Here is a 26,604-nt window from a genome sequence, read left to right as displayed (position 1 = left end):
TTTACTTCAGGGAAAAGCAGAGTTTATTTCTACATGAGATCTCGTGTCATAAGCTGAACCACAGAAGCTGGGGAAGACTGCCTACATAAGCTCACCTTGGCCCTCCTCCCTCTGCTAGGCTGGCTAGAATGGGCTGACACACCAATGGACTGACTTTAAACCATGGCCTGCAAGGGGCAACATGGCAGTTGGATCCCACACTGGACACTGCATTCGGGAAAGCTGGGGACACTATAAAACTTAATCAGCCTTTTGAAGGCACTTTTCTTCAGCATCATCATCTCTTCCGGAAATCTCGAAAGGAGCTTAACCCGGGCTGAGCCCCCACTCTTACCAGGGGCTTCAGCTGGCCCTTGCTTCTGAGCCAGCGGCTCTCGAGTTCCACTCATTGGCACACTGTTGCAGCTGAGAGAACGCACAGTCTTCTTCTTATTCTGAACAGATAAGTAGCTGAACAAGAAGGAGGACAACTTATGCTTGGTGATCTCAGGACCCTCCTCTGAAAAGCAATCTTCAAAGGGATCCTCCTGATTTTCAAGAGGTTGGCTCTCTTCTCTTCTCACGGACCTCACTCCGATACGCTGAGGCTGCACCACAATATTTCTGGACCCTGATGGTCCTTCTCCCACATTGCCCTGGGCTTGCAAGGGCATGCCATTGGCCACAGCCCTGAGGCCACTGGCTCCTAGGATGGAGTTCCCATCCTGAGGAGTAGGCTGAGATGTGCAGTGTTGGCTCAGAATGTGGGTGGCAGTATCTCGGATGAGGTTCCAATCTCGCAGAATGTCCTCCTTCGTGGTAAACTGAGAGGTTACAGTAAAGCGTATAATAAACTTGTCCTGGATGATGGCTGGGATGAGGAAAAGGCATCCAGACTTAACAAGTTCTTTTAACACCCTTTCAGTTAGACAATTAGGACCCTATTGGGTGGATAAAGAAAAATAAAATCCATGTCAGTGGATCAACCCATTCGTAGAGGCATTTCTAACAGTTCTGTAACCCCTGTAAGGCAATGTAGTACAGTAAAAAGAGCACAGACTCTGGAGACAGAGATGCTGCCTTGCATGCTTACTGCCTATGTGACCTAGGGCATGTCATTTAATTTACTCAGAGACACTCCATCTCTTAGCTCCAGGCATTTTCTCTGGCTATCCTCCATGCTGGAACAACCTCACTCTTCTATTCTTACCAATAATCTCCCTGGTTTCCTTTATTCAGTCATCTTTTAGTCATGTCTGACTCTTCACCATCCCATTTAGGGTTTTCTTGGCAGAGATACTGGAGTGGTTTGCCATTTCCTTCTCCAGCTCATTTTACAAATGAGGATATTGGGCAGGTAGGTGGCACAGTGGATAGAGCACTGGCCCTGAAGTCAGGAGGACCTGAGTTCAAATCCAGCCTCAGACACTTAACACTTACTAGCCGTGTGACCCTGTGCAAGTCACTTAACCCCAATTGTCTCACCAAAAAACAAAAAATGAAAAAACAAATGAGGATATCGAGGCAAACAGAGTGAAGTGACTTACCCAGGGTCACACAGCTAGTAAGCGTCTGAGATGGGAAGACTTAAGAAGATGAGTCTTCCTTGCTCAGCACTCTATCCACTGTGCCGCCTAGCTGCACTGGCTTCCTGTAAATCTTAGCTGAAATCTGCCTTCCCTCTTTTATCCTATTTATCCTGTAAATAACTTGCTTTGCATGTATTTGTTTCCATGTTGTCTCCTCCTGTAAGTTCCTGGAGGGCAGGGACTTTCTCTTTGTCTCTTTTTGTATCATCAGCACTTAGCCTGGCACATACTATGTACTTAATAATTGCTTATTGAATACTTTGGATGAATGAATGAATCTATAAAACGTGGAGGTTGAACCAAAGGACCTCTGAAGTTGTTTTCCAGGTCCATATCTATTATTCTAAATATTCCCAGTAAATTAGTAAATGTATTTCCAGAAAACTGAACCTTGGCACTCACTTTGGCACATGGAATAAATTTGTTTACAATGGGAGTCCAGAAGATAACTTTACCTTTAAGCGAAACACCACCAAGCCAAGGTGTCTTTTGGCAGGAATTTCAAAGAGAGGGTCATTTCTGACCAAAGACTCAAAGTATTTGGCCATTTCAGTACCCTGGAATATCAAACAGAGAAGACAGAAACAGGGTGAACAGTTCAGGGAAGGAACAAACACTTCATAAACTTTCACCCAGTGATAGCTATTCTGATAGACACCAACCAGTCTGATGCTGCTCTTGTACATTAAAATCATCTCACTCAAACCATATTTAGCTCATTTGATCTCCAGGCTCAAAAACCTACCATCTCCTACACCAAATACTGCATACCAGGCTGCCATTATTTTCATAATTCTTGACCATTAGCCTTTTCCTCCAGAACTTCTTATTCTCTTACTCGCTTTCCAAATTATGCCACCTCCTCTATCTGGAATACCCTTTCTGATTCCTTGAACAATACAGTTTCAGTTTTGGGTGTTCTTAGGTCTTTTTCACGCGTGTCTGGGCTGGATGTCCTGTTACCTATTATGCTATAACCTTGTCCATCCACTTACCCAGTCCTCCAGGCCTAGAATTTAGCAGAGCAGGGTTCTCAACCTTTTCTGTGTCATGGATCCCTTTGGCAATCTGCTAAAGCCCATGAATCCCTTCTCAGAATGTTTTTAAAGGAATTAAGAAAATGCTAGAGGCAGCTAGGTGGTATAGTGGATAGAGCACCGGCCCTGGAGTCAGGAAGACCTGAGTTCAAATCCGGCCTCAGACACTTAACACTTACTAGCTGTGTGACCCTAGGCAAGTCACTTAACTCCAATGGCCTCACCAAAAGAAAAAAAAAGCTAAATTTCAGTTAGAGGTTAGTGAAAATAAAGATGTAATTTTTCTCATCCAAGTTCATGGACCTCCTGAAGATTTTTTTCACAGACCCTAGGTTATAAACCCTTGCTTTATCAGACACTTGGTAAATGCTTGCAAACTAACTGCCACGAAGAAGCTGTCACATCTATTACTCCAAGTCTGAAGAACTGGTAAAGACTTTAGAAAAGGAATCCTTGGATGGATTTCAGGGGGTCCATATACTTAGATGAGAAAAATATATACCCACACACATCCATCCATCTATCCATCTTTATTTTCCCTAACCTCTGAAATTTAGCACTTCCTTTGATTAGGAACGTAGACAATAAAACATTATGCTGAGAAGGGGTCCATAGGCTTCCCCAGACTTCCAGAGGGGTGAATGACACACAGAAAGGTTAAGAATTCCTGTTTTAGAGGTTCACAGCCCATGCTGTTGGTGAAATAAGTTTGTAGCAAACTTCATCCTCTATCTTTTTTTCTCTCTACCCCACAGTCATCACATGTTGGCCTCTAGTCATCATCCTGTTCTCTTATCTTCACTAGTTTCTCAGGCAAGAGAAGTAGATTTCTAATGCATTGCTTTGAGTTGTTTCATAATCTAGTAATCATAGAATCATATATTTAGAGCTGAAAAAGACCTCAGAGGTCATCCGGTTTAATCCATTCACTTAACATTGAAAACAAGTGAGTATTTCAAAGGTTATATGTTTTAATAAAGAACACAGTTAGTAACTAGCAGGACTGGGGATGCAGACCCAAGTTCCTCTGCTTTTTTCCTTGCCTATGATGACTGAACAATCATTTTTCCTCATTCTTAACTATCTGCATGAACTATTTCAAAATATGGATAAGGAACCATTGCGGTGCCTCTCAAAAGAATTCAAAACATTCTTTGGGCTATATCATTGATTCTGTAGATTTCCTCAAGTCTGTCTTTCTTCACACCATTTAGGGTTCTGTTGGTACCAAGACTGTAAGACCTCTGAGGTCCCTTCTAGCTTGAAATGTGGGATGCTATGAAACAAAAACACCAAAAAAAAAGGATTAGCAGTGCTATTTTTATTTTGAATTCAGCTGAGAGGTAATAGCATTAGCCAGAATCCTAAAGGTGAAGGGGTAAGGCACAGGTAGAGCTTTATCCTCCCTACCCCCCTAACCCTTTTCTTTGTATCCCCAGCACTTAGCACAGTGTCAGGCACATAATAGGTACTTAATAAATGCTTGCTGACTAACTGAATGACACAAAGTAAAGAAATGAAATGTTGATCTATTGATAAGTATTTATTGAGGCCCTTTTCTTCTCCTCCACCTCTCCTCCATAACACACATCCTGCCCTGTTCAGGATAGAAAATAAGCATTTGGCCCAGTCCCCATCCTCCTGCAGACACGGGTCTAGCAAGGGAGCTTGAAACGATTAAGTAGTCAGCTGTGTGATTTTAACTAAGGATAACAGGAGGTGCAAAAGGGATCAATGAGTCTTGGACAGTGGAGGAGGCAGGGAAGGCAAACAAAAAGGGATTACTTCATACTGGATTATTTACAGATAGATGGGTAAAATTTGGATCCATAAAGGAATGGGGAAAGGACATTCTAGGTAGGAGAAAGAGCATGAGTAATGGTGTGGAGGTGGAAACAAGCATTGTCTGTTCAGGTGTAACCCTTGTCCCAAAGCCCATTGGTATGTGACTCCCTCCTTATTCGTGGAGATGACCAGTGTGCCTGACCTGTGCGAAGGGCAGGGCCAGGCAGGTCAGAGTATTCATCTCTACCAACAAAGAGAGCACCCCATAGCAAGGGGCTTTGGGACAGGGGTTACACAGTGAACCACAATGGGGCTGGTCTGGCTTTAGTTAAAAAAAAGGGTTTGGAGGAAACATGAAAGTCTGAACTTAAAGTAATACTGACTTTGTGAAAGCAACATTTTAGGAAGACTAGTCAAGATGTACATGCCAATATCAGTACTTCCTGCCTGAGCTATCAATATTATAGGATCATAGCATTAGAACTTGAAGGGACCTAGAGAGAATTGAATCCAACCCCTTCATTTCATAGATAAGGAAACTGAGGCCAAGAGTCATTAAGTGACTTGGCCAGGGTGATACAAATACTAAGTGTCTGGGGGAATATTTGAACTAAGATCTTCCCGAATCCAAAGAATGGATAGGTGATGCAGTGGATAGAGCACAAGGCCTAGAGTCAGGAGGACCTGTGTTCAAACCTGACCTCAGACTCTTACTAGCTGTGACATTGCGGGCAAGTTACTTAACCCTGTTTACCTCAGTTTCCACAACTGTAAAATGAGCTGGAAAAGGAAATGGCAAAACCACACCAGCGTCTTTACAAAGAAAACCCCAAATGGGGTCATGAAGGGTTGGATACAGAGACTGAACAACCAAACAACAACATCACTTCCTGGATCCAAGTCCCGCTATACTACATTGTTTCTAAAAAGTTAGGTTTTCCTGATTCTCAGCTCCCCACCCGACCACTTACCCTACCTGCATCTGACATTTAGTCCAGGCAGACTAGAACCTCTGCACACAATCTTTCTCCTCCCATCTGCTGCTACCGCAACGAGCACAAAATGTACCCAGAACATTTAGCCTATAGCTTGATGAGAGGATCCCTTAGCAATATGGTTTTCCATTTTAAATTACTAACCTGTAAAACCAGCACCTATTCTCCTCTAAAGGGTTTGTTGTAGGGTGTTGTATTTTGTTCTGGAGGTGAGGGGAGTGGTGTAGGAGAATACAGCGAGAAGTGAAAAAGTATCCTTCAGTTTTGATTGATAAGGTTGTTACCTAGTGCATTTATCAATAGGTACTCTTTCAATAGGGTCTTGCAGAAAGTGAAAACAATATTTCTAGGTACAAAGATTATTTCAGACTTGGCAGGTGATAGGATCATTAATCTAGAGCTTTAAGGAAAATCTATCTGGAGAGCTGTATCACAAGCCCTAACCTTGATTATTTGGGCAACCTTCAGATTTCCGTGACCACACGTTTAATTCTATTATCACATTATCCAACCGTAGTTCCTCTCCTCCCATCCTTTCACTCCCTGTTTCTTGCAACAAACCAACCCAACCCAGCCACCATGTGCACTTTGCTTGGCAGTCAATAAGATGCAGATGGGCATGAATAGAGGAGTGTCTATGACGAGAAGCAACTTGGCTCTGGGTATGGATGCAATTTGTCCATAACACTCACCAGAGGTCTGAGTGACAGAATGCTTCATTTAATTTTCAGTACTGAACTTCCCCTAATTTGATTAGCTATGGAAGGTACAGGATACCAAAAATTTTGGCACCCCAAACACAACTTTCATTTCTCTAAATGTCATTGCCCTTTGAAAATTGTATCAACAAGAAAAAACAAACAAAAAAAGAAATGTCACAAGACCAAACAGTCTAAAGGAACATGTAAACAAACTAAAGTCCTACTCTGATGCCTCTTGCAGCCACGTAAGAAAGCTTGGGTGAATGAAGGGTATAGCAATGAAGGGTATGCCAGTGGTACTCAACCTCTGAAGGGCCCTTACCGGCTGGAAAATCTTCGAGTATAGGCCTAGTATTTGCTTCTCAAGAACCAATCGGGGCAGCTAGATGGCGCAGTGGATAAAGCACCGGTCCTGGATTCAGGAGTACCTGAGTTCAAATCTGACCTCAGATACTTAACATTTACTAGCTGTGTGACCCTGGGCAAGTCACTTAACCCCAATTGCCTCACTAAAAAAAAAAAAAAAAGGAAAAAAAAAACCAATCTAGCTAAAATTAGAGAGGTTCGGGGCAGCTAGGTGGTGCAGTGGATAGAGCACTGGCCTTGGAGTCAGGAGTACCTGAGTTCAAATCCGGCCTCAGACACTTAACACTTTCTAGCTGTGTGACCCTGGGCAAGTCACTTAACCCCAATTGCCTCACTAAAAATAAAAATAAATTTAAAAAAATTAGAGAGGTTCATTGTCAGAATGTTGGCTATAGCCACTAATAAAGATTGTCTACTGAGGCATCCATGGCAGGACCATTGGCATGGATGCAATCTTAGCTCTTTTAATGTATTGGAGAACAAATAAGAAGCCGTAATCATGAGAGAAAATGTCATATAATGAGGAGAGTCTAGATTTGGAGGCAGAAATCCTCCCTCTGACATAAGACCCTGGACTCAATGAACTTCTTGGGACTTTCTAAACCATAGGGAATGGATCTGCACCAGTGGAAGAGCAGGTACTATCTGGTTTTTTTACTTGTATTTGTATCTCCAGGGCTTAGCACAGTTTCTAGCACAAAGTAAGAACTTAATAAATGCTTATTGACTTGAGTTTGGAGTTCCCACACCAGGAGATATCATGAAATTCCAGATCTTGGCATAAAAGGTGATGTAGATATTTCTCTCTCTAAACCATGATGCTGGAATTCCTAAACTACAGAAAACAGCCTATATTTTACATTTTAATTTTGTCATGTTTTTTTTTAATTTGAAAAAAATTCATTGTAAAATTGTTGGGGATGTGGTTGGATTAAATACTGTGTTTCCAAGCTAAAAGAGAGAAAAAAAAGAAGAATCAGAAGAAGAAAAGAGAAGAAAGAGGAGAGAGAGCAGAGAGGGAGAAGAGAAGAGAAGAGAAGAGAAGAGAAGAGAAGAGAAGAGAAGAGAAGAGAAGAGAAGAGAAGAGAAGAGAAGAGAAGAGAAGAGAAGAGAAGAGAAGAGAAGAGAAGAGAAGAGAAGAGAAGAGAAGAGAAGAGAAGAGAAGAGAAGAGAAGAGAAGAGAAGAGAAGAGAAGAAAGGAGAAGAGAAGAGAAGAGGAGAGGAGAGAAGAGGAGAGGAGAGAAGAGAAGAGAGAACTACATTAAATAAACACATCTCAAGGGTCTTCCAACATGCCCTCTGGTCCAGCTACTATAGTTTTCCTGGTCAGGCTGACCTACTGTCAACCTTTGATTTGCCTCCATCTTAGAAAATTATAAAACATCCAGCATCATTTGTTTTCAACATACATGTCTGACGTGGGCTTGGAGATTCTTCACCCCAAAGGAACGGATCACAAACCAGAGTTTGATGGAACGAAACCGCCTACTCAGAGGTATCTGCCAGTGCTGAGAACAAAAGAAGAAGCCCACAGGTCAGAAACGAAGGTGGGCACATCCCAGCATCAGCTGGTTCTCTCCCCTCCTGGGGCATTCACCATCACCATGACACCGTAGGCTGCTGCCTCCAGGGACTAGGAAGAAGCATATTCATCCACAAAGTGAGACCAAACAACCTCTCCCATAGGACTGTGGGTCTGACTCCCTCATGGCTACTACAAGTCAGGCCCTAGGAAGCAGGTGGGGACAGTCATTGAGACTTCTTCTCTAAATATAATTTTATTTAAAATAACAAGGTCCAATCCTGCTATTTTCTCAGAGCCTTTGGATTGGTAGGGTTTTTGTTTACCTCTAAGAGTTCCTAAAGTCTCTAAACAGGTGACTATTGGGAAATGAAATTCAACAGTCATAGTCGAATATTTTATGATGTAAGATAATACATGTGGGGGAAAATACATTGAAAAATACAAAGCACTGGGGGCAGGTAGGTTGGATAAAGCACCGGCCCTGGATTCAGGAGGACCTGAGTTCAAATCCAGCCTCAGACACTTGACAATTACTAACTGTGTGACCTTGGGCAAATCACTTAACCCTCATTGCCCCAGCCAAAAAAAAGAAAGAAAGAAAGAAAAATATAAAGCAATATACACATGCAAGATTAAATAAGACTACATTAAATAGGGCAGCTAGGTGGCAAAGTGAATAGAGCACCAGTCCTGGAATCAGGAAAACTCATCTTCCTAAATTCAAATCTGGCCTCTGGCACTTACTAACTGTGTGACCTTGAGCAAGTCACTTAACCCTGTTTGTCTAGGTTTGCTCATCTGTAAAATGAGCTGGAGAATGAAATGGCAAATCATTGCAGTATCTTTTCCAAGAAAACCCCATAGACTCACAAAGAGTCTGATGTGACTGAACAACAACAAATGCTGATTGATTATTCAACCTATTTCCCCATCATGATTTTACCTCTGACTTCTCTGTAACCTCAAGTTAACTTTTCTTAAAGCTTTCACAGCCTTAGGATTTTATATCTCTGTGGTTTACTGATTTGCTTTAGAGTGTTCCAACAAGGTAGTAAATTGCCCTTGCAATGGCCAATCTCAACATAGCTAAAAGTTCAAGGCTAGTTTCTTTAACCTAACAGGTCATTTAACCAGGAAGATATTTCAAACTAGTTCCCAGAGAATTTTGAAATTGGACAAAGGTTTTGAAAAACATTTGCAGATCCTTTGGTAAATAACAAAGTAGCTATAAGTGAAACAATGGTTCCTAGGAAGCCCCCTCCTAATAGCAATTATCCCATCCACCATCACTAGGCTGATCCCCATCATTTCCAATAAATATTTGTCCTTTCAGATAAACTGGAAGTCTGAAAATATAATTACCCAATGCTATCCTAGTTTCCTCACCTCAGTCCCTGGTTCCTTGTTTCCTAAAAGGCACATGTTTACATCTCTACTTTAGTTTAGAACACTGCCTATCAAGGACAGTCAAATTCTCTTTCCAGCCATGGGCCACCAGGGGGAGACAGAGAATGGGACTAAATCAAAAGACTAGCTTTTTCTAACAAAAGTTGTCCCCTAAATTTCTTTTGTACAGGGATGATAGGAACATTCCAATTTCCAAATGGTTACAGTTTGCTGTGCTGCCTTCTTTTTAATAGACATGTAGATATAAAGGATGTTGACTTTGCTTTCAGAGATGTAACTAGAACAGGTCAACTGGTGCTTTTCCCAGGCCACTAAAATGAAAATTTATTTTTAAAGATTCTGCAGTCTGTAAAGGTGTAAAATTTAGATATCACCTGCAGGACACAATCACTCCCAAAAAAACCTCCAAGTAAAGCCATAGATATCACCTGCAATCTTTCAGTGGTATCGAAACGGATAAGATTAGCACCTAATTTGAGAGGACCCCACCTGTAGTTTCACTGGCATAAGGAAATTCCTATGAAGAAACCCTCTTTCAAGGCATATTGGTACCTACTCTGCATTGTAGAGTCTTAGAGAATTGTCTGGTCTGCTCAGGATCACACAGCCAATATATGTTTGAACCTTAGTCAGTCCCCCCGACTCTCTATCCACTGCCACATGCTGCCTCTCTAACTAGCACCTAGATAACAAGAACAATTACTTAAAATACAAGCTACTACATGGTGACTTCCTTCTCTCCGTGGATGCATACCAAGCAAGTTTCCCACTGGCCTGGCCCTACACGGCTCTTCCACAGGTGGCAATCTCCCTAGCACCAACCTTGTGAAGTTGCAGAGTTGGATCTATAACTAACACAGGGCATCGAGGGGCTTTGTCACAGGTGCTGACATAGAGGAGTGGACTTCCCCTACTCCCTCCTCTACAGTGGTCTAGAGCATGGTTCAAGGAAAAAGATTCTTGACTTGGAAACAGAGAATGGAGGATCAAATTCTAACTATGCAACTTACTACCTTGGGTAAGTCACTGGTGTTCTATGTTCCTGAGTTTCTCATCTATTAAATGGGGGCAGGGAGGGGAGTAAAGAAAAAATAAAGTAAAATTTTTAAAAAATAAATAAATTAGGGGGGTGGACTAAATTACCTCTCAGCTCCCTGGTCCATACAAACATTTTTGCTTTTGTTTTTTTTTTTTGTTTGTTTGTTTTGTTTTAGGCAATGGGGGTTAAGTGACTTGCCCATGGTCACACAGCTAGTAAGTGTCAAGTGTCTGAGGCCGGATTTGAACTCAGGTACTCCTGAATCCAGGGCCGGTGCTTTAACCACTGTTGTTTTTTTTTTTTTTTTTTAATGAGGCAATTGGGGTTAAGTGACTTTCCCAGGGTCACACAGCTAGTAAGTGTTAAGTGTCAGAGGTCACATTTGAACTCAGGTCCTTCTGACTCCAGGGCCAGTGCTTTATCCACTGCGCCACCTAGCTGCCCCGCTTTTGGTTTAAAAAAAAAATCCTAGTTATGTTTCTGCCTGGGGTATCTCCCAACAGAGAACCAGAGACAATGGCCTGTTTCTCTCCCATGAGTCAGGGCCTGAACTTCCTCTCCTCCTCAGCTGATTTTGTTTCAACTATTTTGTATATTATTCTGACATCATGAACTACAAAGCTGATCAGAGGGTATGTGTAGTACTCTTTTTGCCCTACATGTCATTTCAAGATGGTTAGAACTCTGCCCAGCATGATAAATTTGTTGTTTTTAATCTGAAATTAGCCCATGCTGATTCAGCAGGATGGTTCTACAAACAAATCTTGGAGCCTGGGGCATGGGAGGGTTGATTTTATCAAAGCTATGCCAGGTCTAGCCCTTTGGTTTGAATTGTGATGGGGTTTTCTATACCCCTTATGAACCACAAGCACTCCTATACCAAAGGTCATTGGCCTATGATACTCTTACATGTACAAACCATCCCCTAAGGGCTCAGTTATGGTGTTTCCAATTCACCACTCTCCTACTCCACAGTTCCATGGTGACTAATGGGGTTTTCTTTGCCATTAGGAGCGCCAATCTTAGGGTGATAAGATACGCTCTGTGGTCCCAGAGAAACAAACTCATTAGACCATTGACATAAGATGCTACTCTGAGCCTGTCCATATCAATCTATTTTTAGATGCAGTTCAACCATCTGAATTAAATCTGAATTAAGAAGAAGCACATGGCTCAAGCCACGGCAGTGATAAAAGCACCTATGGTGAGGGGTAAAGAAAACGGCAGTATTTGCCCTGATCTCGGAGTAAGGAGCATCATCCTAGAAAAAAGTCTGAGTGCCCAGTTTCTTCAATTGACTAGAGCAGAGGGTGATAGAATCATAGATTTAGAGTTGGGATCTTGGAAGTCCAAATTCCTGGTTTCACAAAGGAGGAAACAGGCCTACAGAGGTTAGGTTTACTTGCCCAGGATGAAACAAACAGTAAATGTCTGAGGCAAAATTTAACTTCAGGTATTTCTGATTCTACATATATATCCAGCTGTGACCGGCAAAGCTTCTTTAGCAATCTCTGTTGCCCTTCCTTTCTGATTGGAAGGCTGGAAGGTAGAGCAATAAACTCCTCCCAAAGAATTCTCCAGCTAACTTCATTTCCCATTAGCTGCTGGGTTTGGTTTCAGTCCCAGGAACTTCATCCCCTCCCCTTCTTTTCAGCTTCTTTTTGTATAATGTCTTCCCCATTAAATTGTAAACTCCTTGAAGGCAGGAACTGTCTTTCTTTTCCTTATTTGTATCCCCAGAACTTAGCACATAGTAAGCACTTAATAAATGTTAATTGATTAACTCACTTTAGGATAAGTGCTTCACCCATTATGCTACCTAACTGCCTCAACACAGGGATACCATGCTGGCTTTAGAGACACAGTCTATGTCTAGGTAAAGAAGAACCTATTGGCCTAATTTATTTAAACTTTTAAGTCTTTAATAAGGTTCTTCAGAAAAGACAAACGTTTCTCAAATTGAGTCATTATGGGACTGAAGGGAGTGTTTTATAATGAATAGGAAATTGACAAGATATGAAACAAAGGGTAGGGATAAATAAGTACTTCTCTAGATGAAAGATGTGTAAACAGTTAAAAAAAAACAGGGCTAGTTCTGGGGCAAGTATAACCTAACATTTAAAAATAAATACATAAATGATATGGAAGGAGCCCATTGAAAAAAATCCCAGTTTGCTGATTATAGTAGATTAAGCCATTGGGAATAAACTGCATAGAGATATTAGAAGTCTATTGTTATCAAAAAAATCAGTGTGGGCAAAGTGTATATTAATGAATGAATGAATGCCCAGAAATATAATCCAAATATAGGGCCTAAATTCCCTCATGTGGAAAAGAAGAGTTGAACTAGGTCTCTGAGGTTGTTTATGGCTCTAAAATTCTCACCATAAAGTCTGTGGCTGCTCCAGAGTTGGCATGCCTGAGGTAGACAGGATTCACACTGAAGGTCTGCTGCAACTTGAACTTGTCTTTGACCCTGTGGGTAGTAAAATGGACATTGCTGGCTGAGGACTCTTCAGAGGTAGGTGATGATGTTGCATGTGGGGCTTGGTAGCTGCACTCACCAGAAACCAGTACAGTCAAAGTGAACCATCATCCACTTGGAAGGATTGAAAGTAAATGAATCAGCATACTCTACGCCCTTCAAAAACACTCGGAACTCAGGGCAGAGAAAAGCAGTTCCTGCATATGCAGCATCAACGTGGAGCCACAGGCCCTCATTAGCACCTGTTGAAGCAAAAACCTACATGACTCCAAGAATTCTTGAAATAAATTACTATGGGTTAATGAATTTAAGGATTTCTCTCCTTTGAGGTTTGGAGTTGGGTGAAAATTGATCGTGGTCCAAAATGGAAAGTGGAGCCCAACCCTACATCTATGTGGAATAAGGAACTTTCAGTTTGGGTCTGAAACCAAAGTAGGGCAGATGAGGCATGATGATATTCTCTTTCTTCTTTGAGAAAAGCCTGAGATCATCCCCACTTGAATCCCAAGGGAAATACCGCCTACTTCTTTATTTCTTCATTTGAAATAATCCATAAACCATCTCACTTCCTTTTTTCTACCACTGGAGAGAGATACCCACAAACCTGGACAGGGAGTCTCCTGGCCTCTTCCTGGCAAGGCCTATCCAAGTCAAAGCACAGCCAGTAGGAAAGTATTTTGTAAATCTTAAAACACTATGTCGGGCAGCTAGGTGGCGCAGTGGATAGAGCACTGGCCCTGGATTCAGGAGGACCTGAGTTCAAACCCAGCCTCAGACACTTTACACTTACTAGCTGTGTGACCCTAGGCAAGTCACTTAACCCTAATTGCCTCACCAAAAACAAAAAAACAAAAAAAACCCCACCAGGTCAAGAAGTTTTTTGTTAATGTGGTTATCTGTTTTTCCATTTTAAAGAGAGGAGTGTCAACATATCTAGCAGACTAGCTGAAGCTACAATGTTACTCTTCTCTCAGATAATATAACTTTGAAGTCAAAACAGTGATGTTTGAAGTTCCTATCACTTTGCTCCTTTCCATTCTCTCTTCATCCTACCCTCTTCTTCAGGTGGTCTCAAATGGAAACTTGTTCACTGGGAGGCCCCATACACCCTAACAACTTGGGTTGGGCTCACTGAGGTGGAGGAACAGAAGTCCCTGAGATTTGTATATGGCTATCTCCTAGGAAAGGGATCAAGGTTGAACAAAACTAAAAATCAGTTCCTTTCAAGCAGTATTTATTGAGAGAACAATAATACTGGCTAGCCAAGAGGGGATCATTAGCCACCTTCAGTGACCCTTCTGCCCCGATATTAAATAGACCTTGGCTAGTCAAGGAAAGGCAGGCATGAAGTCCCACCAAAGCAATTCCACACTGTCAATATTTTATAATTTTGTTGGTGTGTGTAACTCCCTTCATCAGTTCAGACTATGACCCCTTCAGACTTAATTACATAGTCTATGAATGGCTATTAACTCCTCTCCTCCCCACCCCACCCCGCATTTAAAAAAAAAAATCCAGTAATAAGTCTCTCTGAATTTAAGTAAGCTGGTCCTTAGATGACCTACATACAATTTGTCACACTCAAAGTCTTTCCAGCTTAGAAAGACCTGTAAGAGTCAGTGTTCTGCTGGCACAGACTCAAAGAATCCAAGGTGACCACCAACTGGTTAACAAATATAGAAAATCATCAGATAAGTCATCTTAGGCAGACAGGACATATGCTTACAAATAGGCCCCAACTCTGCCAAGCAGTCAAATGCACAGACACCAGTGGTCCCCAAGGTAGCACACACCTGGCAAGAAAACAAAATAAGGTTACCATGGTAGGTGGGCTCAAGTTATGATTTTTTAAAATAAAGCTCCAACCACAATTATTAATCTACTAGTTCTTCTAGCATCACCTGTGACATTAGAATATTATTCCATTCCACTTTTTAGCATATCTCTTATCTTCTCTCAACCAAAGCCCCTTCCCCACATTCACAATCACATCAACTTATTTCCCTTCAATTCTGATGAAGAGCATTAATTCATTCCAACTTACAAAAATAGGCACCAAACCCCGCCTCCTGTCCTCTTCAATTGCTCTCTGAAGGGTTTCACCTCGGAGGGAGAAATTCTTATCCACAGGCAGGAATTTCATTTTCACAAGTGAAATCAGACCGGCCTTTTCAACTGAGGAATGGGCCTGAACAGATGAGAGAATAACACCAATTCCTGACCTTTGACATTTTATATTAGAGTTGGAGGGAACCTTAGAACCCACTTAGTCCATTTCCCCCCCACCCCTCACATTTTGTAAAAGAGGAAACAGAGTGCAAAAAAGGCTAAATGATCTGTCTGAAGTAACACACACATACACACACACAGCTATAAAGTAGCAGGGGAAGGATCTGAACCCAGATCCTCTGATTCCATAGCCTTTACTTTCCACCGAACTATTTTATATATTTCTTCAAAACACTTTACATTTCTTATCTCATTTGAGACTCAGATCCCATAGTCTGAGATAACTGCTTTAACTCTTCTTGTACCCACTTGATAGATAGAGAAATGGGATGAGAGAGCTCAAGCAAGTTTCTGTGGGTCATACAGCCATTAAGTGTCTAATGGCAGGATCTGAACCAATTCTAAGTTAGGTACTTTCCTGGGACCAACTCACAACAGAATTGTAATAATAACAATAATGATAACAGCATTATATAGCACTTTAAGGTTTGCAAAGCACTTGACATATGTCAACTCATTTGACCCTCATGACAATCCCTGTGAGGTAGGTTATTATTATTATCCCCATTTTACAGATGAGGAAGTTGAGACACAGAGAAGTTAAATGATTTGTGCAGAGGCACAGTAAGGAAGGTCTGAGGCAGGACTCAAAGGGCACTTCAGAACACAGAAGCCCTGGAATGTCAAATATTGGCTCTAGAATTCATCTTGTGAAGACACAGTGATAACTTGGAATTTTTGTGCCTGGAACAAAAAGATTTGGGGGTGTGGATGTGGGAGAGGGGCCAGAGGCAGGAAGGAGTAAGAGGAATTGGCAAATCATGACAAACCAGGAGAGGAAAGAGCCCTTCCCTCTGAGAGTCCAGCCCTCACCCTCCACTGAACTTTTTGATAGGAAAAGGAAGTGAGCATGACAGGACCCTAGAGAGATGGTCAACAAACTATGGGCCAATCCAAATCTCTCCCACTGCCTGTTTTAATGCATCTTTTAAAATGTAAAGACCATTCTCAGCCCATAACAAAAACAGGGAACTGGCCAGATTTGGCCCTCAGGCTATAGTTTGCTGACCAGCCCCCCAGCCCCCCACCCCGCCCTAGAAGTATCAGTCCAGGCCAGGAGAAGACCATGAAATAAAGTATAAAGACGACAGTCAAGGTGGTCAGGAAGGATTCATTCTCTCCTCCAGATGTTGCCACCCAAGAGCAAAACCCTAGCAATACCACCTCTAGGCCTGTACACCAATGATTTTGGAAACAAAAGGAAAGAATTCATATGGACAAAAATATTAATAGGAACACTTTCTGTTGTAGAAAAGAACCAGAAACTAAGGGTGTACCCATCAACTGGGAACACAAATTAGAGAATATGAAGGGAATGGAATATTATTGTGCTATATGATAAAATGTGACAAATGATAAAAGGTGACAGATGATAGTGTGACAGATTGAGAGAAACCAGGGAAGATTTTTACGAATTATGGAGAGTGGCACTAGCAGAACCAGAATAATCTATACAATGATGTCAGCATTGTGAAGGAAATCAGCTTTGTAAGGCTTTTGACCCATGATCAGCATAATAACCAAGTAAGACCCCCAGAAGACTGACTTTGAATCAAAGAGGTGATGGACTAGAGGTGTAGAATTAGACATCCATTTTCAGACATGACCAGTGTGTGCATATATTATGCTTAACTGTACTAATTTGTTTCAAGGGAGGGATTTGTGGGGGGGAAGGAGGAAGGGGAAGAGAATTATGGGGGAAAAAAGAAGGTAATGACAGCGATTTTTTAAAGAGCATAATGAACATTTTCTTTTTGGTGGGGCAGTGAGGGTTAAGTGACTTGCCCAGGGTCACACAGCATGAACATTTTAAAAACACACAGAAGAAAGCAGAAGGAAATTCATAAGAGGATATAGACAAGTAAGGAAATATTGATGCTATCAGGTTTAATTTAATATATACTTTTTTAAAGAAAAAAAAAGCTGTACTTAATATAAATTCAAAGTTTCAAGTACAATCCTCATTCCTTGGTATTCTTTTGCATATGAAAATGTTTGTGTTTGTTGATATCTGTCACATTCATAATAATCAAAAAGGAGAGTTATTTTTCAATAGCCCATTCACCTCAAGTCAGTTACCTCTTTCAGTATAGATCTTACCTGGTCTGAGGCATAAGCAATAAGCCGAGAGTTCAGGGAAGATTCATCCACATCTGGCTCAGACACTTTCATGTCCAGGATTTTGTGTTTTCTGGCTGCTAGCAAAGCTACCAAGGTGGATTCACTGACTGTACTCTAGGAAGGGAGAGAAGTCATGAGTGGCAGCGCCTTTTTTCTCCCCTTCCAAATATTCCAGTATTTGTCTTCTTTGGTTTTGTGCTTTTCTACAATTATCCCCAAGGAAGAGCACAATCTCTGCCCAAGGCTGTTCCTCATCTCCTCAATTTATTCTCCAACCTCTGTCATCTTTTCCTATTTTTCCCATGCCCACAAAAGACCTGTACTAAACCTGGATAACTCTCTCACTAATTTGCTCAATGCAAAAAGGGGGGAAAAAATCACAATGTCAAAGAGATCATCCTAAAAGTCACAGAAAATGAAAAGAGAACCAGTCCCTGGTAAGTAATGATTAAGTTTCCAATATAGGGTGGAGGGAGGGGTGTTATAGGAGGAACAAGAGAAAAAAATATCATTTGAGGCACGTGGAAACTTATGAAAACCTTTTTTTAAAAGAGAGCACAGAGGGGCATCTAGGTGGCGCAGTGGATAAAGCACTGGCCTTGGATTCAGGAGGACCTTAGTTCAAATCCAACCTCAGCCACTTGACACTTAACTAGCTGTGTGACCCTGGGCACATCACTTAACTCTCATTGCCCTGCAAGAGAGAGAGAGAAAGAGAGAGAGCTCGCACAGAGCTACAAAGGAAGCAGGAAAATCCTTAGCTCCAGCTCTGCTAATGACCTGTCTCATGACTTATTCCCCCTCTCAGGGGCTCAATCTCTCCATCTATAAAAAAGGATGTCTTCTCTCACTCCCAGGTCAAAGCTAATGTTAGCTACTCAGGAATGAATAAGGAAGGACTAACTTATGGAAATAAGTGACATCTCCTTATATTTCATCTGGAGTTCTCCTGTGTTTCCTCATTTGGTCCCTTGTTTTCAGAGCAGTTTCTTAAAATCTTTGACTGAACACTGTAAGTTGCCTCATGTCCCACAAAACACATAGGCCTTCAGACTTGTGGACGACAACATGACGAGGTCCTGATACTCTCCAGCTGAACTCTACACTGGCTTGTACCCAGGCACCTTGAAGGGGTTGTTGTAGCTCCGGATGCTTCCAACAATCAGCAATTTAAACACCCAAACTCTGGCTCCATTATTTTCAATAAATTATAGAATAAACTCAACCATTTAAGGAACTCTGGCTAGTGGATCTTAGGAGATAGCAACACGGGAAAAGAATATAAAGGCAAACATCTTGTTCATTTCTCCCTTCTCTCCAGCTTTCTAGAAACTGAACTAAGTTACCTAAATCATGAAATCTATCATCCTCCCATATCCAGTCTCACCATGCAGGCAGGAAGGGGTTTGTGTCTTTGTGTGGTTTGAGGGAGGCAGGGGAGGGAAATAGGGGAAGTCAGGTTCATAAACTAAAAAAGCCTAGATTGGGATGATAATAGTAATGTGATGATGTATTGATTTTCTTTCTGAGGAAAGAAGATGGGGAAAAGAAAAGGGGACAGGGATAAAGGAGAGAGGGAAGGAAAGCAAGAAGAAGAGGGAAAAGGGAAAGGAGGAAATATGAAAGTGAAGAGGGAAGGATGAAAGGAAAAGGGAAGAAAAGAAAGAAAGGGAAAGAGGATGGTGAAGGGAAAAGGATGAAGGGGGAAGGGGAAGGAAAAAAGGAAATATGGGAAGAGGAAGGAAAAAGTAGGTAAGGAAAGGAAAATGAAAAGGGGTGTATTATAGTGTGAGTGGGGCAAGAGGGAAACTGTTGTAAACAGGAGGCCTAGACAGCTAGAAAGGCTGGTTCATTATTCACTTCCTAAACCAGCACCACTTTTTCCAATTGCAAATGCAAGGGCATGGAATCATCTGAGGCACCTGTAAGACACCTCCTCCCTGGCTGCTTGGGTGGTGATGTAGAAAGTGTTCCGGGAGACCCAACATTTTCGCTAACCAATCCATGACATTCATCTCGAGCTCAGTGCAGGCTGGGCTGGAGGCCTGGAATAGAGAAAGGAAAAGTCAAGACCTCCATTTGACCTGCACGGAATATTCCCACCCACCTATCCCTAGCGCTTGAAACAAGCTGCTCCTCTGCATAACCCCTGATCAAACCACCCTCCCTTGCCAGTGGGAAGCAGAGATCTCCCTGAGTAAGAGATCAGTGAGTGACAGGCAAGCTCCCAGGTTTCTCCCACCTCCCCCCCCCTCCTGCTCTCTGGCATGCAAAGAGAAAGAGGGGAAGGTGCTTCCTGGCAGCTGATTGTCTCTCCAATAGAAGTCAGCTAATCCCTTAACAATGCTGACCAGGGGTCACCAATTCCATTTGGTCTTGCTAAAAAGAATATGCCTGGGGAAGATTTAGGTAAACATGGACTTTCCCAGCAAATCCCATTAAGAGCAGAACTGGGGAGTGGGAAGTAGATATAACCACAGCTTAAAGCTTGAAATTTTAGGATATAAAATAAAGTTTTAATTTAGGCAAAAGGTAGAAAAAATGTGACATTATTACTTGCCTCAGAGAAGGGGTTCTTAACCTTTTTCTGTTATGAATCCCTTTTTGGAATAATGTTTTTAAATGCATTTAAAATACATAGAATTACAAAGCAAATCAATTATATTAAAAACAAAGATGTCATTTTCTCCCTTCCAAGTTCATGGACCCATTGAAATTTATCCACAGACTGGGGAACTCAGTATTAAGAACCCTTGCAATAGATAAAATATAGACTAAAACTATAAATAGGTCCAAGAAGTATCAGGATGCATTTGGGAATGATGACAGGAGGGAAATTGCGGTGGTAGAGTGATGATGCATCTCCATATCAAGAAGGAAAACTTTGCTCTCTCACAAAGACATTCTTTATTGCCACAGTCAGAGAAAGGAAACAGGAAAATAGACCACTAGTCTGATGGAAAATGCCATGATCCCTGTTCTTGTTCCCCCTTCCAATAGCAGCTTGTTTCTCTGCTCCTGCTACTTACCCAGGTGAATCCTAAGCAGTTAATAGCATCTGCTAACATGTCTCCTAACAGAGATGGCCAGGAGGTTAGAGCTGGAAAGTAGGCATGCATATGGGGACTCTGCCAGTGGACCACCTGGGAGAGAACATGCAAAGGACATCAGAGGAGCCCTGAGATGCAGGTTCCTTCCACAGCACAGTGAAAGGACCTGAGCAGGGCCCATGTACTCTTTCCAAGCAAAATCCAAAGAGCATTTTTCTCTCCATCGTTTCCAAACTCACCTGAAGCCTTTCATGCCCCAGAAAAGTCTCAGGTTAAACAGAAACAATCCCATTCCATCCAATCCCGAGAGAAATAAATGTGTGTGTGTGTGTGTGTGTGTGTGTGTGTACATGAGAGGCGAATTGGCATAATAGATGGGTCTTAAAGTCATAGAGACCTAGGGAGCTGACACAGGTGGATCAATTGACCTCTCTGAACCTCAGGAAATTCTCTAGGTTATAGACAGGTTAAAATCTACTGATGTGGAGTTTCCACACCAATAATAATTGGTTATGCACATAACATAACCAGTCTACTTACAATCCTAATGTTTTACAATAGTAAGGTATATCTCTTTGGAACTATGCTTTATTATGTTTCCCCACATCAATGTGGTATGTTTTAGAGCTTCTGTGATAAAATATAAACCCCTCTGATTAGCATTCAAAGCTAGTCACAGTCTGGCCCATTTCTCCCTTTCTAGTCTTTTGTACATATTAAACTTCTCCATATAGTATAAGATCTAGACATACATTGTTCCAACCATGACTTTGCAGTAGCTAAGGCACATGCCTAGAATGCACTCCCCCCTCACCTCCACTGCCTGAAAACTCTGATTTTCTTCAAGAATCAATTTAGGCTTCACCTTTTACGTGGAGCTTTTCCAGACTAGTACCACCTCCGTCCCCAGCTGCTAGTGTCATCCCTGCCAAAATTACTTTATATTTATTTGTGTGTATATTGGATTTCCTGATAGAAATCAAACCCCTTGGGGTCAGGAACACTTTTCTCTATAGCCCAAGAGCACAGCACAATGCCTGACACACAGTAGGCATTAAGTGCTAATTGATTGATTGGTTGGTTGTAGCAGCACCGTGGGGATGTGAAACAAATGCTCGATCATCACACGATCCCGAAGGAAGGACATTTAAGTGGGCTCATGGATGCCTTTGAGATCCCTGTTTTAGGTGGTACAAGTATAATTGTTCCCATTTTTCAGAAAAGCTAAGCAACTCTTCTCAGCTCACAACTAGCAAGTGGTAGAGATAATCTCTAAAATGAAGTCTTCTCATTCCATGTTCGATGCCCTTTGTACTACACCATTCACGGAGGAGTTGGGCAAGACCAAAAAAGGAAGCCTGTATAGTAGTTCTCTGACATATTTCCTTTCACTCACTCCCCTGGCTCCTTCATTCTATCTCTCCAGTCTTCTCTTCCCCTACTCTTCCAGCTGCCCCCCAAGTCTTCTGCTCTAGCCTAGTTTGGTCTTGGCCACAACCCTGACATTCTCATTCCTGCTCCTATACCTTTGCTGGAGATAGCCCCGAAATTTCTGCTTCTAATGCTCCTCTCCTACCCCCTCCTCTTTGTATATACAAAGTCAACCAATTCATCAAGGCCCAGTTCAAAACCATCCTCCTCAGAGTCCTTCCCTGAGGACCCCAGTCCAGTGACAACCACACTGATCTCCCTTATCCCTTTCTAAACTCCGATAGAACAATTTGTCTATATTGCACCCTAAGCTCTACTAGCTTAAAATGACATAAGACTTTTAGAATATTCTAAATATCACAACATACATCCCTAACTTCCTAAAAAGCACAACTTAGGTGACACTTCCTACATACTTCCTTTCTTATTGCACCCAATGATGAGCACTCTCTCCCTCTTCAAATTACTTTGTATGTAGTTAGAATTTATTTATGTGCCCATTGTATTTGCACAGTGAAATGTAATCTCCTTGAGGGCTTCTCTTCTTGTTTTTACCTTTTTATTCCCAGTGCAAAGCCCATATTAGGTGCTTGATAGAGCATTATTGAATTGATAAACATGTATTGAATTGAATCTCTTGACTTTGCTAAATTAACCTAAATGTGTAGTTACTTTTCTCTATAGATCTTAAAACAATAATAATAGTAACAACTAATATTTATATAGTGCTTACTATGTGCCAAGCATTGTGCTAAAAATCCAGCTAATAAGAGAGTGCCCTTGCACATTGCAGTCAGTAAGACCTCAGTTTGAAACTTGATTCAGGGATTTGTTCAAGATCACTAAGGTGCTAAGTATCAGAGGTGGGGATTTGACATTGTGTCCTTTCACTCCATTGCCAGAACTTCTTCCCCTGTACCTCACACAGGTCTTATCTCCCCTCCTAGCCCGTAAGTTCAGTGAAGTGAGGGAATGTATCTGACTCATCTTTATTTTCTACAGATGCCCATAACAATGCAGTTCATATAGCAGGTATTTAATGAATTTCTGTTGGATGGATGGATGGATGGATGGATGGATGGATGGATGGATGGATGGATGGATGGATGGATGGATGGATGGATGGAGATGCTAACCAAAGATATGCCTCTAGGAAAGCCAAGAAATCAAGGAACCATTGCCCCCAGATAGATCTCCGGAGGCTGTTTCAGTCTTTGGGATTTAAGGTTATAGCCTATTATCATTCCTCAACAGCAACTGTTTATAGGTGCCCCCTCTCAACTGCTACCATCTAATGGCTATATCAAGAATTAATCACCTGCTCTCACTAGATAAAGTATTCAGTCCTGATGAGACTTTATCAAAAGCAGACAGATACCTTTTCCTAAGATAAACATCCTTGGTTCAGCCTGGCAACAACCACTGGATTTCATTACATCGAGTAAATCAGCTGTTTCCCCATCATTTTTTGACCGTTACTTTGCTTGCTTCCTTTTAGGCAGGAAGGCAGGAGATGGTAGCTGCCAGATTACAGTTAGCAGAGGGGTCATCCTACATAATAGAATCACTAATCATCTCGTCCAGGAAACAGCTCCTTTTGATAAAGTTTCACTTGTGTGTGTGTGTTTTTTTAAATGGTCTTTTGAAATTTGTTGGATAGTTTAAAAGCACCAGGATTATCAGAAGCTTCTTCCCTTATTATCATTGCCATGACTCAGTTTTACTTTAGATGATTCCCTTTACAAAACTCTCCGTTCTGGTCAGAGTGAACCACCAGTTGTTCCCAGTGAATATACCATCTGTTACCACCCTACTTTTGCACAGGCAGCTCCTCAAGTCTGGAATGTATTCCTTCCCCTCCAACTGGACTTGAACCTAGCTCCCCTCACAGGACAGCTCAATTGACATCCCCCTGCAAGTTTTTCCTGATCTCCACTCCACCAGCCACTCCAGTTATCAGCACTTATAATTACTTTTTATATGCTTTTCATACTCTTTGTATTGACCTGAGTACATGTTCTCCTTCCCCATCCTACCCCACCTCCCACTACAGTAAAATGTAAACTCCTTGAGGGCAAGTACATTTTTTAAATCCATCTTCAATGCCTTCATATAGTAGGGACTTTTTCGATCTCTATCTTGAGTGCCTTGCACATAGTAGATGTTTTTGTTTCTATCTTCCGCACCTTGAACGTAATAGATTTCTTTCTTTCTTTTTTTTTTTTTTTTTGGCGGGGCAATGAGGGTTAAGTGACTTGCCCAGGGTGTCAAGTCTCTGAGACCAGATTTGAACTCAGGTCCTCCTGAATCCAGAGCCAGTGCTTTATTCACTGTGCCACCTAGCTGCCCCACATAATAGATTCTTAATAAATGCTTAAGAAGTTGAATGGTTTTCCTGAGCCACATGGGACAATACTTGGATCCAAGAATTCCATGTTGATAAAACCATAGAATCACAGACTATTAGAGTTAGAAGCTTTGTTTTACAGATGAGCAAAGTGAAATCCAGGGGGAAGTGAAATAATAAGGCCAAGTGAGTTACTGGTGAAGTTAAGATAAAAAGTCTGCCAACTGCTAGTCCAACACACTTCCCACTCCAAGAGGCAGCCTTTATGCAGTTTAAGAAATGATCACCCAATAAATAACAGTGCAATTGTGAATGTTGCATTTCCAGTCACATTCCATGGCAAGGGTTGAATTAGGGGTCCCCTAAGATGCTCTCCAAGGCTAAGATTCTATAGTCCTATAAAAATAAAGGTCTGCATGTCAGCTGGCTTCTGGAAGATGGGACAGGAGTTTGTGAGTCTAGTCTGGGCTCAGAAAGCCACTCAGTTGTGAGTGGCTTTTCAATCATGATCATAGCTCAATTGTGTCTCCATTTCTACAGTTGTCATATAGGAAGAATATTAGTTCATGAAGCACGTTAGCAGGAAATAATCATCATCATCATAGCAATAACTGGAAATAATAATAAGTAACTTTAAAACTGGCAAAGCACTTTACCAGGCACTATTTTTCATTTGGCTCTCACAACGTATATGTGTGTATGTGTATACATATATACACAGGGACAGCTAGGTGGCGCAGTGGATAAAGCACTGGCCCTAGATTCAGGAGTACCTGAGTTCAAATCCGGCCTCAGACACTTGACACTTACTAGCTGTGTGACCCTGGGCAAGTCACTTAACCCCCATTGCCCTGCAAAAAAACAAAACAAAAAAAAAAACAAAAAAACCCATATATACACACTTAATATATAGATATTTTATATGTATACATAATATATATGTTGACTCTCACAATATGCTATGTGTTATTCCCATTTTACAGATGAGGAAACTAAGGAACAGAAAGCCTAAGTGACTTACCCCTGGTAATATAGCAATTAACTGTCTGAGGCAGAATTTGAACCCATATCTTAATGACTCCAAACCTAGAACTACATGCATCATACCACTGTGCCTCTCTTAAAAAAGAAAAAGAAATAGGCCTATTTAGCACTTGCACACTGGTATAATACTCCACTCCTTTGTTCCTAGAGCCCCTATCCCAGTCCCAGAGGGTGACCCATTTATGATTATTGAGTTTAGTGCATTAGAATAGTGGTCTCCAAAGTGGAGCTAAGCTCCCTTGTGGAGCCATAGGCCTGACCTCAAAGGTGTGTTATTAAACAGATGGAGGGTGGGAAGAGAGATCTCATTCTACCTTCACTGTAATAGTCCTTAGACCTTGTTTCCAAACAATCCCACCTATTCTTTTTACCCAACACTGCCCTACTTCCCCTTCCTCCTTTGAGTTACCCACAAGGACTAAACAGGTACCATTGGGAAAATTGTTAGATCACTTCCTGGTGAGTTCTGCTTTGGAGATGGTGACCAGTGAGTTAGATCCCTTGCCTCCAGCCTCTTTATTTTGGGTAGTACAGAATAGGTCATATAAGTTGAACAGGCACAGATGGATTGCAGCTATTATCATTCTCTCTAAATCCACCTCTTCCAAACTTCCCTCTGTCAAGAATATCACCATCCTTTCAGTCATCCAGGTTCACCTAGGTATCATCTTCAACTCCTAATTTTCCCTCGTCTCACATCTCCATATCTAATTAGTCACCAAATCTTCTTGGTTCTGCTTCCCCATCTGCTTCCTTCTCTCTATTCACACAGCCAACCTTATCACCTGGACTATTGCAATAGTCTGCTAACTGATCTCCATGTTTCTAGTCTTTCTCCATTCCAATCTATCCCCCACTCAAATGCCAAATTTTTCTAAAGCACAGGTCTGATTATGTCACTCCCCTAGTCATTAAAGTCTAATAATGGGGGGCAGCTAGGTGGCGCAGTGGATAGAGCACCGGCCCTGGAGTCGGGAGTACCTGAGTTCAAATCCGGCCTCAGACACTTAACACTTACTAGCTGTGTGACCCTGGGCAAGTCACTTAACCCCAATTGCCTCACTAAAAAAAAAAGTCTAATAATGGCTCCCAATTAATTCTATGACCAAATATTATTTCATCTTTAGATACTTTTTGCATTTATAATTACACAACTATTAATACAGTAGTACATGTATACAATTTATAAATAAGTAAATATCCACATATTAGGGGTTTTGTTCAAAAAATTCTTATTGATAGGGATGTGAAATCAAACAAGTCTGGAGATCACTGTTTGAATGAAATGAAAAGTCAAGGGTTTGTCACCCACAGACCAGTTTGTTTCCCTCTATTCCATGGTCACAGACTACACCCCTAACCCTGGTTCTATCAATCCCCATAACTAGAAAAGTAACACATACCCTACTTAATG

The 26,604-nt window shown here is 41.6% G+C and overlaps 1 protein-coding gene across 2 annotated transcripts in view; it reads right to left on the bottom strand.

The window, feature by feature from the left end:
* The window catches only part of HDC (histidine decarboxylase), a 30,841-nt gene continuing 4,237 nt past the window's right edge, over window positions 1-26,604 (bottom strand). The window contains exons 3-12 of one of the 2 annotated variants that reach the window (XM_043985552.1): window positions 20,348-20,461; window positions 19,241-19,363; window positions 17,298-17,432; window positions 14,953-15,096; window positions 14,635-14,701; window positions 12,988-13,150; window positions 12,809-12,899; window positions 7,862-7,960; window positions 2,024-2,125; window positions 1-920 (exon numbers count right to left, since the gene is read on the bottom strand). In XM_043985552.1, the coding sequence (XP_043841487.1) occupies window positions 156-920; window positions 2,024-2,125; window positions 7,862-7,960; window positions 12,809-12,899; window positions 12,988-13,150; window positions 14,635-14,701; window positions 14,953-15,096; window positions 17,298-17,432; window positions 19,241-19,363; window positions 20,348-20,461 (1,803 nt within the window). In that variant the 3' untranslated portion in view covers window positions 1-155. The remainder of the gene's footprint in view (window positions 921-2,023; window positions 2,126-7,861; window positions 7,961-12,808; window positions 12,900-12,987; window positions 13,151-14,634; window positions 14,702-14,952; window positions 15,097-17,297; window positions 17,433-19,240; window positions 19,364-20,347; window positions 20,462-26,604) is intronic. The other variant, XM_043985554.1, reaches the window with a different exon arrangement.

This window comes from Dromiciops gliroides, chromosome 2 (assembly GCF_019393635.1).
Source record: "Dromiciops gliroides isolate mDroGli1 chromosome 2, mDroGli1.pri, whole genome shotgun sequence".
Taxonomy (NCBI): domain Eukaryota; kingdom Metazoa; phylum Chordata; class Mammalia; order Microbiotheria; family Microbiotheriidae; genus Dromiciops; species Dromiciops gliroides.
Note: the sequence above shows the minus strand (reverse complement) of the source record. Positions and strands in the feature narration are given on the sequence as shown.